We start from the raw sequence: 18957 nt of genomic DNA, 5'->3' as shown, positions 1-18957 counted from the left end.
CCATTGACTTCTTACGGAGACTCGGGAGGGTGCTTCCTGAGGCATTTAGCATAGCTGTGGCACAAAGTTTATGCAGAATATTCTCCTTTCTCTACGGCTTTTCCCCACAGTGTCAACATTGCATACTAGGGCACTAGGGCAGTCTGTTTAGAAAACCAAGAACCGAATGAGGAATTAGGCTTTTTTCAAGAACCTTTCTCTTTCTGGGCAGAAACACAGAGGGCCGAATTCAGAGAGAACAAATGTGATTTAAAGGATTACATTAAGGGAGGACGAGATAACTATAGCAATGCCCGTATTACCCCACCAGCTACAGTGTTTGTTGTTGTTGTTGAGTGCGGACCAGTCGATTCCAACCCATAGCAACCCCGTGTGACAGAGTAGAACTGCCCCATAGGGTTTTCTAGGCTGTAATCTTTATGGAAGCAGATCATCAGGTCTTTCTTCCGTGGAACTGCTGGTGGATTCAAACCACCAACCTTTCGGTTAGCAATCAAGCACTTAACCATTGTGCTACCTGAAAAACAAAACAAAACAAAACAAAAAACACCAAACCTGTTGCTGTCGAGTCGATTCTGACTCATAGAGACCCTATAGGACAGAGTACTACTGCCCCATAGGGTTTCCAAGGAGCGCCTGGTGGATTTGAACTGTCAACCTTTTGGTTAGCAGCTGTAGCTCTTAACCACTGCACCACCAGGGCTTCCATTGGGCTCCTACATTTCAGTTATTTACATATTTTTTTTCTTTTCATTTTCTTCTCGTTCAGATACAGGTAGACCTTTTGTAGAGATGCACAGTGAAATACCTGACATCATCAACATGACGGAAGGACAGGAGATCGTCATTCCCTGCCGGGTCACCTCACCGAACATCTCTGTGACTTTAGTAAAGGTAAAGTGGAACAATGCAAGTCTCGGAATATTTTCACCTCAAAAGGAGCATAATGAAAGTTTAATCATTTCTCTCTCTAGAATAATAGGCTTATAGGTCTTTGGGTTTCTCAGTGGACTTTTCTGCAGCATCTGTTTACTATAAAGGATGAGTGCTATCAGTTATACCCATGCATGTATTTAAGTAGGATAAAATGATAATGTCTTTAAAAGCTCCAGATGGAGACACATGAAGATGATCTGGCCGCCCTAGTGGAAAAAACTGCTAATTGGTTTCTCTACTGAGAATCAGGTCAGTTTATTACGAAGATTCCCAGAGGTCAAAGAGATATGGGCTCACACTAGAAGTCTGACATGACAACTAGGCCCATCCTAGGTGGGTACAGCTTGTTGCCAAAGGTGACAGAAATCTCCTCACAACAAATTTACATCTTGCTATATCCAAAGAAAACTAAAAAAACAATTAAAACCAATTGGGAGTTTTCATCTGCCATATTTTCATTCCTGATGAAAGAAAATAAGGTTTTCACCAACTGTTAGTGAAACAGGATTATCACAGTGCTAATGATTTTGTTCAAGCATTTTTTTTTCCCATTTCAGTTTCCACATGATATGCTGATCCCTGATGGAAAACGAATAATCTGGGACAGTAGGAGGGGTTTTATAATCTCAAATGCAACTTACAGAGAAATAGGCCTTCTGATCTGTAAAACAAGAATCAACGGACATTTCTATCAGACAAGCTATCTAACATACCGACAAAGTAAGTGATGTTCTCAAGGTGTGAACATAAGCCAAAACACTCTGTAGTTTATCTACTTAATGAAACCCTAATTAAAAAAAAAACAAAAAACGTGTATCTCTTATCCTTGCAGCCAATATAATCAAAGATGTCCAAATCAGCACACCAAGTCCAGTCAGATTATTTAGAGGACATACTCTTACCCTCAACTGCACTGCTACCACTGCTTTAAACACAAGAGTTCAAATCACCTGGAGTTACCCCGATGAGGTGAGTGACCCACTTTACTATTTCCTCTGTAAAACAGTATTTATTTTTAGTAAGTGAAATCCTACTAGGTTTGGGGGTAGGGGGGAGAAGGTAGTTCTCAAAGGGAGGAGTAACACCTATATAAGTAGAGTTTCAGAAAGTTCTCAGTCTGTTTAAGGGATCCATGCTCTGGTTTTTGGCGGTGGGGAACTGCTTTTTGAGTCAGTATTCTGGCTCCTGTAGAAGGTTTAGTCATTAAAGAAGCTTTAGGTTTTGGTGCTTTCCTGGCCTTGCGTTTCATGGGCGTGATAGGCATAGATCTGGTCTTTTGATGTGTGGGGTTTTTGTTTTAAAGCTTATAGGCTGGTATTTCTATCGCATGATTCTGGGTGGAAAAAGAGATTGTTTCATCCTTGGAAATTGTTCTCTAGGATTTAGAGATGAGAGAGAAAGTTATCACCATATGCCAGGCAAGGACTGTCTTTTGTAACAACAACAACAAAAAGTTTTCCGGAGGCTGTCTTTGTCAGCACATCCATTTAAAAGACTGGCAGACAGGCAGGCACCTGATTGGAGCATGTTTGGAAAAGATATTACAATCCAGCAATTCAGTACCACATTTGTCAAGTGTCAAAGGAGCAATGCTGTCCTTCAGAAAAATGAGAAGAATGAAGACTGAGTTGGGTTTCCTTATTCAAACTGAGCATCCTTGTAAACAATAGTTATTTTAAAAACCCGTGGATGGGGAATCTATGATAAACTGTTAGCAGAATTCGGACAGGAGTTCCAGCCCTTATTTCTTTGTGTCGGTGTGATTTATTGTGGCATATCCCACGTACAGTCATTTGTTATATCATGCAGATTTTCCAGTCACAAAGTCAACTTATGATTAAATTAGGTACGAAAGATTAATGCATCAGCCCCCCCAAGCCTTTTTTTTTTCCCCATTAACATTTCTTCCCATGGAAATAAAATAACTTAGTAGCAGAAAGGCATAACAGGTGCCCTGTAGTGACACATTAAGGACTTATCAGTCATAAGCTATTTTCTAGAAAGTTGTGGTGTTTCATGTAAATAAAATGCTATGACTTGTAGCGATATTTCCAGTATTTTGAAATAATATATTTTCAATAAATGCCAAGAGGGAAGGAGCTTTTATCATGTTAACATTGCTATTATAAGTAAGAGTATTGATAATACTCCTGAATTATTGAATGCCAATAATCTAATATGGCGCTGCCCAATAGAATTGTCTGATGGAAATATTCTATCCCTGTGCTATCTAATACAGTAATCTCTAGCTACATGTGACTATGAACACTTGAAATGAGGCTAGAGCTTCTGCGGAACGGAATTTTAGATTTTAATTAACTTTAATTAATGTTAATTTAAATAGCCGCATGTGGCTGGTGGCCGCAAGACTGGACAGAGCAGTTCTAAAACACAGGATCCGTTGTTTTCCAAGGTGGAAGCAAATACCAATGTTACTCAACCTTGGGGAAAAGAAGGTAGTTCTCAAAGGGAGGAGTAATACCTATATAAGTAGAGTTTCAGAAAATTCTTCCATCTGTTTAATTGAGGAGATTGATGCTCTGATTTTTGGTGGTGGTGATTGACATTTTCTCTCTGGTTACTGCTGAGAATGAAGGAAATGGCCTAATCATGTGTCTGTTCCCACAGGGCAATAAAAAGATAGGTGGGTAGAAGTTTATTAAACATGGCGCAGAAGAAAACTAAGTCCAGGACCCAAAGATCAGTTCTGGACAGCTTCTGAAATCTTTTTTCCATGCCCCTTATGGGGAGGATTGAGAGGAGGAGATAGCATATTATGGGTTATAAAATGTAAGGCCAAAAAAAGAAAAGAAAAAGGAAGGAATAATTAAAGGGTAAGGTAATGTGATCTCATATCTCAAAACTGGCAGAAGGTCATTGTGGCCAGTCCAAATTGATAAGCCTCCAGGTCTTCTCTTGGTCTTCCCTGAGGTAGACATGGGATGACAACCCCCCCCCCCACTCCCCACCCCAGGAGCCTCCAGGTCTTCTCTTGGTCTTCCCTGAGGTAAACATGGGCCGACACCACCCCCCACCCCCAAGGGGCCTCTAGGTCTTCCCTGAGGCAGACATGAAATGATACCCCCACCCAAGTGTTGGCTAAACTTGTTGATGGCTTTGCATGCCTCCAGGTCCATTTACTATGATTTGGCAAAGAATTGGCAAGTGCTGCTCAAATAACAGAATAGTGCAACTGGGATTGTTACGGTTAGGGTTAGGGTTAGTGGGGACTCATCCTTTCTTTCATTTCTAGTAGGGCAGCAAAAGGAAACTGGAATTGTGATTTACTAAGAGAAGCACTGTCATTAAGCCAGATACTACTGATAATTCTTGGCTGTGTTTGTGTGTGATGTTTATGCCTAGAGAAGGACAGACACTAGATCTGTACTCCAAAGAGCTGAGTTCCCAGCCTCCTTTGGTTGGCGTCTGTGTCACTTCAGGGATTTCATTGATAGAAGGGCAATAATCCTGCTGATCTCACAAGTTTGTTGTGAGAAAAATGGAGATAGTTTATGTGAAAGTCTATTTGAAGATAATGAAGTGCTAAATAAATGCTGCTGTGTTCTATATTTTAAACATATCTAGACAGAGATGTATTTCCAAACATCTTGCCCTAGTTGGGTATGATAGGCTTCTTAACATAAAAAGAAACTGCTGTTAAAATAACGATTTCAGTAATGATCTGAGAAATGCTGTAACTTTAAGCATGAACAATTACAGCTTGTACATTTAAGTTATATATTTCCTTCCTAGATAAATAAGAGAGCTTCCATAAGTCCACGGATTGGCAAAAGCAATTCACATGCCAAAGTATTCTACAGTGTTCTTATTATTGACAAAGTGGAGAACAAAGACAAAGGACTTTATACTTGTCATGTAAAGAGTGGACCATCATACAAATCGGTCAACACCTCGGTGCATATATATGGTAAGCGATAGTTCACAATTGCCAACTCAAGCTGTACTTTCTCATCATTGTGGATTCTTAAGGTTCTGGAAAACATGTCAGTTTTCTTTTGGCCGTGAATTACAATGTCATGAATTAATGGAACTTTGCCATGTTTCCCTTGTCGCCTTGCCACCTACTAGAAAGCAAATCACATTAAGTGCTCTTTAAATCGAGTACTTTTGAATTAGACAGAGTCTTTTCTTTACAAGTTTATTGTGGCTAATAATTCAGTTAGATAATATCATAATTTTGTTTGTGAAATTATTTAGTGTTTCATATAAACAAAAGAGAAAAAGATAACTAGTTTTATTACCTGGGGAAATTTTTGCAGGTACTACTATGAATTGGAGAAATAAAGATATAGTGTGATAAATTATTATTTAGAATTGATGCTATTTTATCTCTAGTTTTACTGTCATGGAATCCTAACATTGTTGCTTAATTTCAATATGCAAATTATATAAACCCCATTGTTGTAGCTGTTGGCTGCCTCGAGGCTATTCCCACTCATAGCGACCCCATGTGACAGAATAGAATTGCCCCGTAGGGTTTTCTTGGCTGCAATCTTTATGAAAGCAGACTGCCAGGTCTTCATCCTGAGGAGCCTCAGGGTGGGTTCGAACTGCCAACCTTTCTGTTGGCAGCCGAGCACTTAACAATAACTCTACCAGGGCGCCTTATAAACCCCATTAACCAAACCAAACTTATTGCTGTTGTGTCAACTCCGACTCATAGCGACCCTACAGGACGGAGTAGAACTGCACCATAGGGTTTCCAAGGAGTGGCTGGTGGATTTGAACTGCTAATCTTTTGGTTAGCAGCCGAGCTCTTAACCACTGCACCACCATGGCTCCATAAACCCCATTAGAATCCTTAAAAATCTTATTTATTTCCACTGTTGGAAGAAAAAAAAAAGTGTGAGGAGCAGAAACACTATGGAACAGTTCAATCAGTTTTCCTTTATTTCCTTTTGGCATTCTCTACTTGATTGTTGATATCAAATTAGTGGTTTTAGGATGTTCACAGCAACTTTCTCCCATCTTACATTTGCCAGGCTAATTTTTAGAAATTTCTTCATACTTTTCTGTTACTGTGATTTAGCTATTTAAGATTTTCCACTTTCTATTGCCCTACCACTGTGGGTTTTTTTTTTTTTTAAACTGTGGATAGGTGTATATTATATTGTCCTGCCATTGTTTTCATGTCTCTGGGACTTACAGCCATTTTATTTTAAAGTATTTCACCAGTTAGGGTGCTGTTAAATTATTTTAATCATTGATCTATGTTTAGGTTCATTAATAGGCTCTATTTATTCACGGGTCGTATCCTCCCTAAATGAGGCAGTGAGGTTTTGTTATATTTTGTTACTGGTTTTTTGTTTTGTTGTTTTTTGACATAAATATATTCTTTTCTAATGTATTTATCACTTCTCCTTTCAAAGATAAAGCATTCATCACTGTGAAACATCGAAAACAGCAGGTGCTTGAAACGGTAGCCGGCACGCGGTCTTACCGGCTGTCTGTGAAAGTGAAGGCGTTTCCCTCGCCAGAAGTTGTATGGTAAGACCATAGTCACTATTTTCATCAGCTTAAGATACGCTTGCAAGTGGGAAGATGCAAGAGCTCAATGACCTGACTTCCTGGAAAAAATGTATCAAGTTCCCCAGACTGAAAGCTAAGAACTGTATTGATTTTCCAGCAGGGAGGGGTGGAGGTGGGGACTAATGTAACAGGATGGAGCAAGGGATTAGCTTTTCTTGAGTGTTCGTGTCAGTTTGGTCAGTCACTGACTGAGACTAAATTTCTGCGTGTCTAAACCTCCCGATGATGTCAACATCCTTCGAATGGGATGTGTTGGGCTGTGACTAGGACGCATCTCACGTATGTACCATGCTCTATTAACCCTGAAGAAGTAGGCTCTTGCAATGAGGATGCTGGAAATACTTCTTTTATGTACAGCTGGATGGAAAGTTCCAGTCTTGTTTTCAAATTAAGCAAACATTCATAAAGACAAGACCTGTTCAGTTGCAGGGTGGACGAATGGACCTTCTTGAATTAATTTTTTTTTTTTTTTTTTGGCTCAAAGGGTGCATATTGAGAAACTCCTGAGGCCGTTTTTTAAATACTAGTACAACACCTTGATTTAAAACAATGTAATCTGTTTATAATCTGCAGTCATTTTGCTAAATGACTTTTAAACACCAATATCTTTGGCTCAACTCATTACATTTTTAACAAAGGGTATAGTCTGAAGCTAATTAAGAAAACAACCCAATATAGAAGTGGTGCCATTTGAGAATCTCTGCAACCAGAGCTTACTTTTCTTTCAATGTCATAAGCATAGTGTTTAATTGTTTTCTGCTTCCTCAAATAGTTAATTAGAAATTAAAAAAAAAATTTAACTTTCTGCTATTTCCCTTCATGCCCCCTCAGTAGAAAAGGGACTTTCTTTTTTTTTGTCTTGTAATATCTAAAAGGTTTATTAGTAAATTTCCCATGCTCATTGCCATCGAGTCAATTCTAACTCCTAGCAACCCTATAGGACAGAATAGAACTTGATGGCAATGGGTTTTTGATTCTATACTTAAAATTAAAAAAAATTTTTTAATAGTTTATACTTTCTGTTTGTGCGTTTTGTGCCTTAACTGTTCTTCCTGAGGGGAAAAAAATCTTGATAGTCTTGATTTCACTATAACTTATGAAAGGGACAACTGGTGTGACCATTTATATAACTAATAAGAACTCCACATGAGATCACAATAGAAAGGTCTATTTTTATTTTATCTGGAGAAGTGATCTAGTTGATCTAACTTACAATGGCCCTTGTGTTGCTGATGGAGTCTCATGGAAAACTCTGAAAAATATCCTGGGTGGAATCAGACATGGTGCCTCTGCGTTAACACTTAACAATGGCAACTGTGGGTGCATTTAAAAAAAAAATCTGTTGCTGTGGAGTCGATTCTGACTCATAGCAACCCTTTAGGGCAGAGTAGACCTGCCCTCTATAAAACTGCCGGAATGCTCCTTGGAAGTGAGGATGGTGAGACTTCGTCTCACTCGTTTTTGACATGTTATCAGGAGGGGCCAGTCCTTGGAGAAGGACATCATGCTTGGTAAAGTAGAGAGTCATCAAAAAAGAGGAAGACCCTCAAAGAGATGGATTGACGTGGTGGCTGCAACAGTGGGCTCAAGCATAGCAACAATTGTGAGGATGGCGCGGGACTGGGCAGTGTTTCGTTCTGTGGTGCGTGGGGTGGCTATGAGTTGGAGCCAACTCAACAGCACCTAACAACAACAGAACTACCCCATAGGGTTTTCAGGGAGCAGCCGGTGGATTCAAACTGCTGACCTTTTGGTTAGCAGCCGGGCTCTTAACCACTGTACCACCAGGGCTCACTTTTATTTCTTCCCTCAGCTTACTTCTTCCCCTTTGCCAATAAACATGAAGCTGTCCCCAGTTGAAAATCCTACCTGCCTGTACCGAAAAGTTCGTGCCTACACTTTTTAAATCAATGTAGAGGATCAGGAGACTTGAGACGGAAAAACCTGAGCTCACAACAAACTTCAGTGACAGGGTTATTAGAGTGATACATGAGAGGCAGTGCCGAGTGACTTACTGATCATTTTCTTCACCAAAGGTTAAAAGATGGCTTACGTGCAACGGAGAAATCTGCCCGCTATCTGGTTCATGGCTATTCATTAATTATCAAAGATGTGACTGCAGAAGATGCGGGAGATTATACCATCTTGCTGGGCATAAATCAGTCCGATGTGTTTAAAAATCTCACCACCGCTCTCATTGTAAATGGTAAGGTTACTGTTCCTGCTTTCTTCTGGTTCCAGTAGAGGGGAAATTAATGAAAATTTGTAAATTTAAAAGTCAGTGTAACAACATTAAAGACAACAATTTTTGCCGAATAATAGACAAGCACGTAAGATAAACAATAACACCCGAGAGGAACGTACTCCTTTAGAACAATCAATTATACGAGATCCAAAGGGCATTATCTGCCCCAAAGCAAAGATGAGAAGGCAGGAAGGGTAGAAAATCAGGACAACAGAAAATGGGGGAACCCAGGGTAGAAATGGGGAGAGTGCTGACTCGTTGTGGAAAATGAAACATTTTATGTACATACTATCAAATGGGAAACTAATTTGCTCTGTAAACTTTCCCCTAATGTACAATAAAAAAAAAATTTTTTAATAAAATACTGATTTATTAATTCAGTACTTTTCATTTAAGTATATCACAGCCAAAATACAAAGATAATGCTCTTTCTCTATCTTGATGTACTAAAAAGAAAATACAGAGTTAACTTTGTCTTGTTTAAGAATTTCATGTAATAACCTGACCTCAAATACGTTACGCTATCTGAGAGACATATGTGAAAACGAGCCACGGAAAATTATGTAAATATTTCACTTTGTAAAACAAATGGCTCTTCCTTACTTACAAAAACACTTTAAATTTATAAAGCATTTCGCTGAAGTGCCCTGAAAAACCTCACACACATGATAAAATCTTATTTGATATTTCCATTAACTCTATGAGGTTCGAGCCCTGGTAGTGCAGTGGCTAAGCACTCGGCTGCTAACTGAAAGGTTGGTGGTTTGAACCCACCAGCCACTCTGCAGAAGAAAGAGGTGGCAGCCTGCTTCTGTAAAGATTTACAGCCTTGGAAACCCTATGGGGGCAGTTCTACGCTGTCCTATGAGTTAGAATTGACTGGACAGCAATGGCTTTGTTTTGGTTTCTGTGAGATACATAGGAGCCATGTTACCATCCCCATTTCACACATAAGAAAACTGAGGTCTAACCTTTTCAAAGCAATGGCGTTCAAATGTTTTTTGGCTGCCATTGGCAAAGACAACACAATTCTTTGTGATTGTTTTAAAAACCACGACGTACACTTCCATCATAAGGATTTCCTGTTGACTTGTTACCTTCCATAGGCAGAATGTTTTTTTAACATGGCAATCATAATGTACATATCATGGAATTGGATTTTTAATGTTCGCATAAAACACTTATACTTTTTTTTTTTATATTGGCATTTTCTTGACAAATATGAGGGGCTATTTGGTGTCTGTTAATGTATTTACTTCCCTGACATCAGAACCACTGAGAATCTGGTCCTTTGTGCCCGTGAGGAAGTCACCAGAACAGCTCTTGACTTCTGTCCTGTTCTTCATCTCCTTTCCAGTGAAGCCCCAGATTTATGAAAAGGCCTTGTCATCATTTCCAGACCTGACTCTCTACCCCCTGGGCAGCAGACAGATCCTGACTTGCACTATTCATGGTGTCCCGCAGCCTACAATCAAGTGGTTCTGGCAGCCATGTCACCATAATCGCTCCAGAGCAAGGTAGGGATGACTCGTTTCTTGAGGAACTTTGAAATATTTTTTGGCACCTGGGATCAAAATTCTTTAATGGACAGAAATGAGAGTTGGCAGCTTATTTATTTCTGATTGCAGTGTATTTGGGGCAAAGGCTTTCCCTGCCTCAGAAAGAGGTAGGCAATGGCCACACTTTTTCCTTAGCATTACCTACCACGGACTCACCACTCATAATTTTTCTCTTTCGTGTGTACTTTTAGGAGCACAGGCACAGAACTGAGGTTACCCTGTGATCCATGTTTTGGACTTTGTATCCATTGGACATGGGACTAGATCTTCCAAACACTGATTATCAACACTGTTCATACTTTTGGGCTTTGCTCATGCTCTTCCACCATCTGAAATGCTCTTGTACCCATTCTCTGCCTTCTCTACCCTCCAAGACTCAGCTCTTATGTCACCTTCTCTGTGAACGCTGACTGCCTCAGTCATATTCTTCTCCCTCCTCAGTGTGAACAACAGCTCTTTGTTCATCCCATCATGGAATCACTAGTGGTGCACATGTTGGCCTTTTCCTCTGGGCTCTGAGCTGATTGAGAGCACTGGTGTTCCTTCAGGGCCTAGCACAGTATCTGGCACACAGTAGACGCTCAGTGTGTATCTGATGAATGAATTGAGTGAATGAGTACATTTCTGTCCTCTGTTGATTCTGCAGCGTTTCCTCGCATCCTGTTGATGTCCAAGCCCTATTTGTTTTATTTGCTTTTTTTTCCTTTTTGTTTAGTCTAGAGGGATGATACTAATGATAGTCCATGGAGCTCATTTGAAGAACAGGAATAGAGTTGATAGGTGCAGAACTGAGATAATACTGAGACAACTCGAGAATGTTCATTATGCCAAAATAGTTTCTTTATTGCTCTTAGCCCTGCTCTCAGTGTGCAGGATGGTTGCTGTTGAAACACACACATAGGCACACAATCACACACACGCATACACAGAGACACACACATACACAGATACATGCATATACACACACATGCACCCACGCCCACATACACACCCACAAACCAAAAAATTTAAAAAACTAGCTTGATTAAAAAATAAACAAGACAGAACTCTAGCATAAACAGAGACAAGTGGCTATTATTTGGTTTCCTAGATTCGTCCTGCAATCCCAGCTCTTCCTCATCTTGTGTTGCCGTCTGTTGTTGGGGCTGTTTCACTCTGAAAGTGGAAAGATACTGGTGGGTATGGCCTTCCTGAGAAGTAGCTGTTTCCACACATGTCTGATTTCTCATCTGAGTGTCATTTTCTAAAAAATAGAAACGTGGTTTCGTATCTTGGATATCTTCCACCCTTGTGGATATTTAACCCAAAAGAGAGTGAGATCTGCTGAGGTTTCTCATTATTTGGCTGATATGGGGTAGGCATCCGTATTTGTGAGTCCATCCCTTTAAGGTTTTGACATTTGTGCTAGCCTAACATGTAAATAAATTTAAATTAATTAAATAATTGAAGCTGTTAGGTTTGGCCTAAAATGCAGAATTGCGTTTTCACAGAATAACATGGCCTCACAAGTATTTTAAAATTTTGTTTTGACAGTATCAAATCTAAACTCACAATTCTATTTAGAATTAGAGTTAGTTACTATATGTTGGAAAAGAACAATTATGAGTGATAGAACACAACGTTACAAAGTCAGGTGTGAATACTGATAGTAAAGTATGGTGTGGAGAATGAAGCAAGCTGAGGTGAAACGTCATAAATATTAGCTCTCTTTTTCTGGTTCTTTTGTGGTGTATGGAAACGCTGGTGGCATAGTGGTTAAGAGTTCGGCTGCTAACCAAAAGGTCGGCAGTTCGAATCTACCAGGCGCTCCTTGGAAACCTTGTGGGGCAGTTCTACTCTGTCCTGTAGGGTCACTATGAGTCAGAATCCACTTGATGGCAGTGGGTTTTTGTGGTGTATAAGGAGCCCCGTTGGTGCAGTGATTAAGCACTCCACTGCTAACTGAAAGGTCGGTGGTTTGAACCTACCAGCTGCTTCGCGGTAGATGTGGCAGTCTGCTTCCATAAAAATTTACAGTCTTGGAAACCCTATGGAGCAGTTCTTCTCTGTCTTATAGGGTCTCTGTGAGTCAAAATCGACTTGATGGTGATGGGTCTTGTGATGTATGGGATCCTTTTCCCATATTGTGGAATAAGCTCACCAATACAGGAAAGATGTCTGATTCCTTGTGGAAGTCTCGCCATAAATGTTAAATCGGTGTTTGAGCATTTGAATTATTCCCTGTCAGCGGCATTCATTCATTTACTCATCACAAGACAGCTGAGAAAAGGGAGCTTTAACTCCTTCCGTGCTGCTTCATTTTTTATATGTTGTTGCTTGAAATTATCCACTGAAAATGTACCTATCCACAAGAAGTTCTCTGCTCTCTAGGGAACAGATAGACTAACTTGTGAACTATTTCACCCCGTCAGAGCAATACAAGCTAACATTTACATATAAATGAAGTCCTCTTTAATTACTTCTTTTTTTTTAAATAAAAGTTTTTATATTATAGGTATGTTCTTATACATTTAGATTAACACTTACATTCAGTCGGCGTTTAGAACGCAACAGCTGCTCCACAGGAGAAAGATGGGACAGTCTGTCCCTGTAAAGACTGCAGCCTTGGAAACCCTATGGAGCAGTTCTGCTCTGTCCTATAGGGTCACTAGGAACCAGAATCTTCTCAACAGCAATGGGTTTTAACATTTGAATAAGGGATGTTCTATCACACAGATTTTTAAAATCTTACTTATTTTAAGTTATGTAGTAACATATCTGCAAAGTGGTATGTATATATGGTCATGAAAACAGATTGAATGATTAATAGATACACATTAAACTACTCTTAAATATGTGGAATAATTCATGACATTTAAATTTTAGGCTCTAGTTAAAGGACACATCTATGTATTGACACAACCAAAGCATTAGTTTAGTTTTGAGTCTAGAATGTGTGTGTGTGCGTGTTTTAAGTAACTCAAAATTATTAATTGATTTAATATAGCTAGCTGGTTAATGTATCTCAGTTAATATAGAGAGATTTAAATTGCATCATTTCCTGGAGTCTACTAAATATGGAAATATATTTTGAAACTATCAGAACTATTGCATAACGGTTTCATATTTATGGATATTAGAGCCTTAAGTAAATTCACCAGAAATATCTTCCTTTTTTTTTTTTTAATAAATGTGGTAAAATACTTTGACTGAATGACATAGTGGTTTTCGTTTTTCCTAGAATTTTGTTCTTATAAAATACCAAGAATAAAAGAGAGGAGGCGGGGGAATGGATGGTTATTTCAAAATTCACATATCTAATGAGCTGAGAGGAAATACAACAGAATCTTTCCCCTTTTTTTCCTGCAGATTTGAGTGGTAAGGTGGTCATGGAATTAGGATATCTCTTTTGAGTACTTGATAACATTAAAATAAGTTATCAGTACTGAATGAGGTGAAATTTTGGATTTTTCTCATCTTCAGCAACTGACGAAACCAAACCCATTGCCATCCAGTCGATTCTGACTCCTAGCCACCCTACAGGACAGAGTAGAACGGCCCATAGGGTTTCTAAGACTGCCACATCTTTCTCCCGAGGAGCGGCTGATGAGTTCGAACGACGACTTTTCAGATAGCAGCCGAGTGCTTAACCACTGCACCACCAGGGCTCCTTCTGGCAACTGATAGTGACTTCTAAATAGATATTTATAAACTTGCCCGATGTTAACCAAACCAAACCTGTTGCCGTTGAGTCGATTCCGACTCATAGCTGCCCTGTGTTAGCCCGGGTATAAACCTGGGGAGCATGCACAGGGTGTTAAGCTTATAATACCTAGCACATGTCTATAGTTTACAGCTCTGTTCACATAAAATGAAAATAATTATACACACTTCATACAAAGAATATGAGGATCAAATGAAGTAAAGTACGTAGAAAAAGTACCAAACGCCACAGAAATGCAAGACTGTAATTGTTACTAATTGAGTCAATGGCAATGGGTTTGGTTTTGGTTTTCAATTGTTACTAAAGGAGCTCTGGTGGCACAGTGGTTCAGGTCTTGGCTGCTAACCAGAAGGTTAATGGATCGAACCCACCAGCCACTCTACAGGAGAAAGATGTGGCAGTCAGCTTCCATAAAGATTACAGCCTTGGTAACCCTATGAGGCAGTTCTACTCTGTCCTATAGGGTCACTATGAGTCAGAATTGACTTGATGGCAATAGGTTTGGTTTTTTAAATAGTTACTAGCATTGGAGTAAACTTCTCTAAATAGGGGCCAAGAACTTTTTAGGAACTCGAAAGAAAGTTTCTGCTGGTTATAGAGCTAATTTCACAACAGTGAGAAAGTCTACCAAATGTTTCTGAGAAATGAACCCAAATTGGTCATTTGAAAGTAAAATGCAATGTTGCTGTGCTCTAGAAATAGAAATTTCGTGGTTTCGGGGGAAAAACGGGCTGTAGAATTGAGGAAGATATAATTTATGATATTTCAGAGGAAGAAAAATTAAGGGAATATAGAAGAGTTGGGCAAACGTAAAAGGAAGAATAGAGAAAAGGACGTGATGGGGAACTAAGGCAACCTTCCAGTTTGTGGCCTGTCCATTCATTTGTTTCCTGTCATGGGAGGAAGTGGTTCCAACCTGGGGGTTGGCTGTGACCGGGGTGGGGCAGAGTGGGAGAGCTGATTCCTGCTCAGCCAGTCCACATGAGACTTCAAGAATTCCCCATCCCTCTTACATTTTGAAGAACTGAGGGAAACTATAAAATCTTCTGTGCTATGAGCTACTCTGGATCTCCCAGTCCTTGATGAGCCTGGCCACAATGCTCAGACAGTCTCATGTTGAACAGCCGATAGGATTTTCTTGGCTGTAATCTTTACAGAAGCAGATGGCCGGGTCTTTCTCCCAAGGAACCTCTGATTGGGTTCAAACCAACAACCTTTTGGTTAGCAGCCAAGCGCTTAACTGTTGTGCCACCAAGCCTCCTTTACAGTCTCATACCAAAACCTGTTGCCATTGAGTCGAGTCTGATTCATAGTTGACCCTGTCAGGCAGAGTAGAACTGCCCCCACAGGGTTTACAAGGCTGTAATCTTTATGAGTGCAGATCGCCAGGTCTTTCTCCTGAGAAGCGACTGGTGGGTTTGAACTGCTGACCTTTGGGTTAGCAGCTGAATCGTTTAACCACTGTGCCACCAGGGCTCCATAGTCTCATTGGTGTTAGCAAATATTGTTTAGACAAGGCTTGCCCACTGCATGAGGTGAGTGCATAAAGGAACAATACAGGACTGGAGGGAAGGGGCCCCCCTGTGGGGAATGGAAGGGATGGATTTAAGGAAGCCAGGAGAGGATGGGGAAAGGATCAAAAAAAAAAAAAAAAAAAAAAAAACTAAACCCATTGCTGTCAAGTTGATTCTGACTCATAGCCACCTTATAGGACAGAGTAGAACTGCCCCATAGGGTTCCCAGGGAGCAGCTGGTGGATTTGAACTGCCAACCTTTTGGTTAGCAGCCTGAGCTCTTAACTACTGCGTTACCAGGGCTATCTTGGCATAATATGTTTGTACTCAAGATCACCAGTTGTATTTTCTCAGGAAGAATCTAAGACGGTGAAAGATTGCTTTCACTCATGCATACTCGAATACTTAGGAGACTCTCAGGTAACTGACTGGAGCACTGTAATGCCCACATGGGTCTTAGAGCTCACGTCCATCTGCTGCCCTACAAACACAAGGGTGGTGAGTGGGCTTCTGCCCGGTTCGTCCTTCCTGATACTCCATAAGCTCAGATCACCTCCCCACTTAGTGACCGAAGTCCACCTGGTTGTCTCTGAGGTTGGCTTTTTTTCTTTCTTAAACTAGGGTCTGTTTTTAAAATGTTGAATGGTAATTTCAGAGTGATACGTAATACTGATTGATTACCGTATTTTTTGCAAAAATTTACCATGTAAATAACGTGTCCGAACATATAAGGCACAGTACAGTGCGATTACAAAAGTAATGTGCAAGGAGGAGGGTTGCGAGGGCGGCAAAAATGTAACACACGTTATTTGCGTAAAAATACCGTATAATAGAGTTGCAGCCCGTACTATGTATGTTACTGTCCTTTGATGAAAAAAATGTTAAACGTCTTTGGGTTCTTTGTGAAAATCTCCTTTTCTTCATTGGCTATCTGTGATGACCAGTAAAAACATGTAGAGAGAAACTTCTGCTACTTACATTGCGTTAACATTGCTCACCTCTTACAAACACATTTTGCGTATAATGGGTTTTCAATCTAAATGTGCTGTCAACCATCTATCCATCCCACAAATATTTACTAGGCACCAGCCGTGTGCGAAACACAAATATAAACACCATTTGTCTTTAGCATTTAAGCTTTAATTGTGTCAGATCAAACATATTTGGTGATTTCTTATTGGATCTATATGTGTATCTGCAGAATATCTGTTACACAGTCTCAGGGATGGAGACCTGGGAATCAAGGAAATGGGTTCTATTCTTGGCACAGTCCCTGACTTTTGTGTGACCTTGGCCACTTGTTTCATCTCTCTGGGCTTCAGTTTCGCCTTCTGTAAATGGTAAATCCATGTTTCCCCTTTCCTAGGAGGTACAACTATTAATGATTTATATGAGAAAATCACTTTAAATTACATTTTCCTCTTTCGAAAAAGCTTGACATAATTTCCTAGTGGTTGCACACAGCTATCTCCCTTCTCTTTCTTGTAAATTATAAAGCAATTTGAACATTAACTCTGAGCATCTAGGGCCAAATTAATAGAAAAATTCAACTTATGAAGGTAGAATGGTTACGAGAAAAGTCTTAGAGTATACTCTGTGAGATGGAATCGACTTAGTAATTATAAAGTTAATTAAAAAAACAAAAACCTATTGCCATCAAGTCGATTCTAACTCATAATGACCCTTTAGGACAGAGTAGAACTGCCCCACATGGGTTTCCAAGGCTGTAATCTTTACAGAAGCAGATGGCCACATCTTTCTCCCTCAGAGCAGCTGGCGGGTTTGAACTGCCGACCTTTTGGTTAGCGGAGGGCTTTAACCATGGTGCCACCAGGGCTCCTCATAAAGTTAATTGTTACCCAATAAGAAAGACAATGCAGCAGCCCCTCCACCTTACTGCTGACCCACATTTTCCTGGGGGCTAAACTAGACTCCCTTTGCCAGCCCTTGTCCAGCTAATACAAACGAGGGCCTTACTATGCTTTGCCCAGCTCGCTCTAAACCCTCACTTGCTTTATTTGGTCTTTTGCCAATGAGCCCCTTCAGGAGGCAAAAAAAAAAAAGTGGTTGGATTCTAAGTCCTGGGAGACTGAGATTACTCTTCTTCATTGCTTTCTTAGCTAAAATGGTGAATTTTCTAAGAAAAACACAGCAGACGTACACAGAGTCTCAAGGAACCTAAACTTAAAAGTAGGTCAGATCTACAGTCTAAAACAATGACGTGCTTTTCAAGTTGCATAGAAAATAATGATCTCTGCCACTCTCGATAACAATTTGAGCTCCTGTTTCTAAACTACCCGGCATCTGCCCTAGCAGTAAAGGTGCTGTGAGGAGCCTAGAGAAAGCCCACTACCCCAGTTCTAAGTGTGCTTTGCTGTTTGGGGAAGTGATCTACATAAAAAGGAGCAGGCAGAGGCACCTCGCAACTCTGAGAAGGCCTTGCCTAATTGCATTTGTCTATTGTAAACGTCAGCAAATTAGCGAAGAAAGCGAGGCCCAGTCGTTAGGGATGTGGCAGGGCTAGATCATTTGGAGAAAACAGAGTTTTGCGCATCAGTGGGGTATGTAAAATAAGCAGAACAAAAACCAAACAATTGTTCACAGTAGTTAATTAGAAATGTGCTCAAGGACCCAAATTTAATTGACTACCAGCATGAATGTCTATTATTTTTATGCCATGACAGTTTTATATCCTGTATTTTACTCTCCATCTACAAAATAAAAGTTCTTACAGTTTAAAAATGGAAAAAGGCAGTATTCCCTGGGTGCTAAAAGCAGGTGAGATGTCTGAGGAAAACTGTAATTTAAGAAAACCTCTTCTTTGGAAATATGATGACATGGCTCGTGTTAATATTCTTCTCATTCCTCTTAAGATACATACAATTTGTATCTGTGTGTCTCTTGATACATAGTGTGTGCACTGTGTGGATGGGTATGTAGCCTCAAATCGAGCATGCCATGGAGAATTTTAATTTGCTACAAACAAAGCTTTGAATCCAAAGGAGGACTTTAAAGAAGACCACTTCACCAAAGACCACTTTTGGAGGACTTTGAGCTTGAACAAACAACCCATCTTATCCAGTGGGTTTCATCATAAGCCAAAAGTGAATGTTCACTTACTAATGAGGAACGTCTTGCATTCTGTTATATAATGACTGGATGAAGAAGTGCCTGCTGCCCAATGGGAATGTCCGCACAACAGCCCTTATTAATATTTCATACAAAGTCCTAAGAACACAGCACAAGTTCACTTGCCAAATGCTTCTTTGCCACTGTTCTGAGCCTCATGGGATTTTCCTCTCTTTTCCCACTGTTCATAGTGATAGAGCGAGTCTGTTGAATCATTGTTTCTAATGAATTAACTGTCTCCTGTAATTGCTATCAAACATTTCATGATGTGTTTTAAAGCAAGCCAAAGGCTGGGTCACAGAAAGTCTATGCTAGATGGTT

General features: G+C 40.0%; 1 protein-coding gene across 1 annotated transcript in view; it reads left to right on the top strand.

Moving 5' to 3' along the window:
* FLT1 (fms related receptor tyrosine kinase 1) overlaps positions 1 to 18957 on the top strand; it is a 192532-nt gene that overhangs the window by 49293 nt on the left and 124282 nt on the right. Inside the window, exons 4-10 of the mRNA XM_004384145.3 lie at positions 770 to 894; positions 1494 to 1656; positions 1769 to 1905; positions 4690 to 4864; positions 6327 to 6444; positions 8523 to 8692; positions 10089 to 10248. Of these exons, the coding sequence (XP_004384202.2) occupies positions 770 to 894; positions 1494 to 1656; positions 1769 to 1905; positions 4690 to 4864; positions 6327 to 6444; positions 8523 to 8692; positions 10089 to 10248 (1048 nt within the window). The remainder of the gene's footprint in view (positions 1 to 769; positions 895 to 1493; positions 1657 to 1768; positions 1906 to 4689; positions 4865 to 6326; positions 6445 to 8522; positions 8693 to 10088; positions 10249 to 18957) is intronic.

Source organism: Trichechus manatus, unplaced genomic scaffold (genome assembly GCF_000243295.1).
Source record: "Trichechus manatus latirostris isolate Lorelei unplaced genomic scaffold, TriManLat1.0 scaffold00118, whole genome shotgun sequence".
In the NCBI taxonomy this organism is placed as follows: domain Eukaryota; kingdom Metazoa; phylum Chordata; class Mammalia; order Sirenia; family Trichechidae; genus Trichechus; species Trichechus manatus.
The sequence above is the reverse complement of the archived record's forward strand: the minus strand, read 5'-3'. Positions and strand labels throughout refer to the sequence as shown.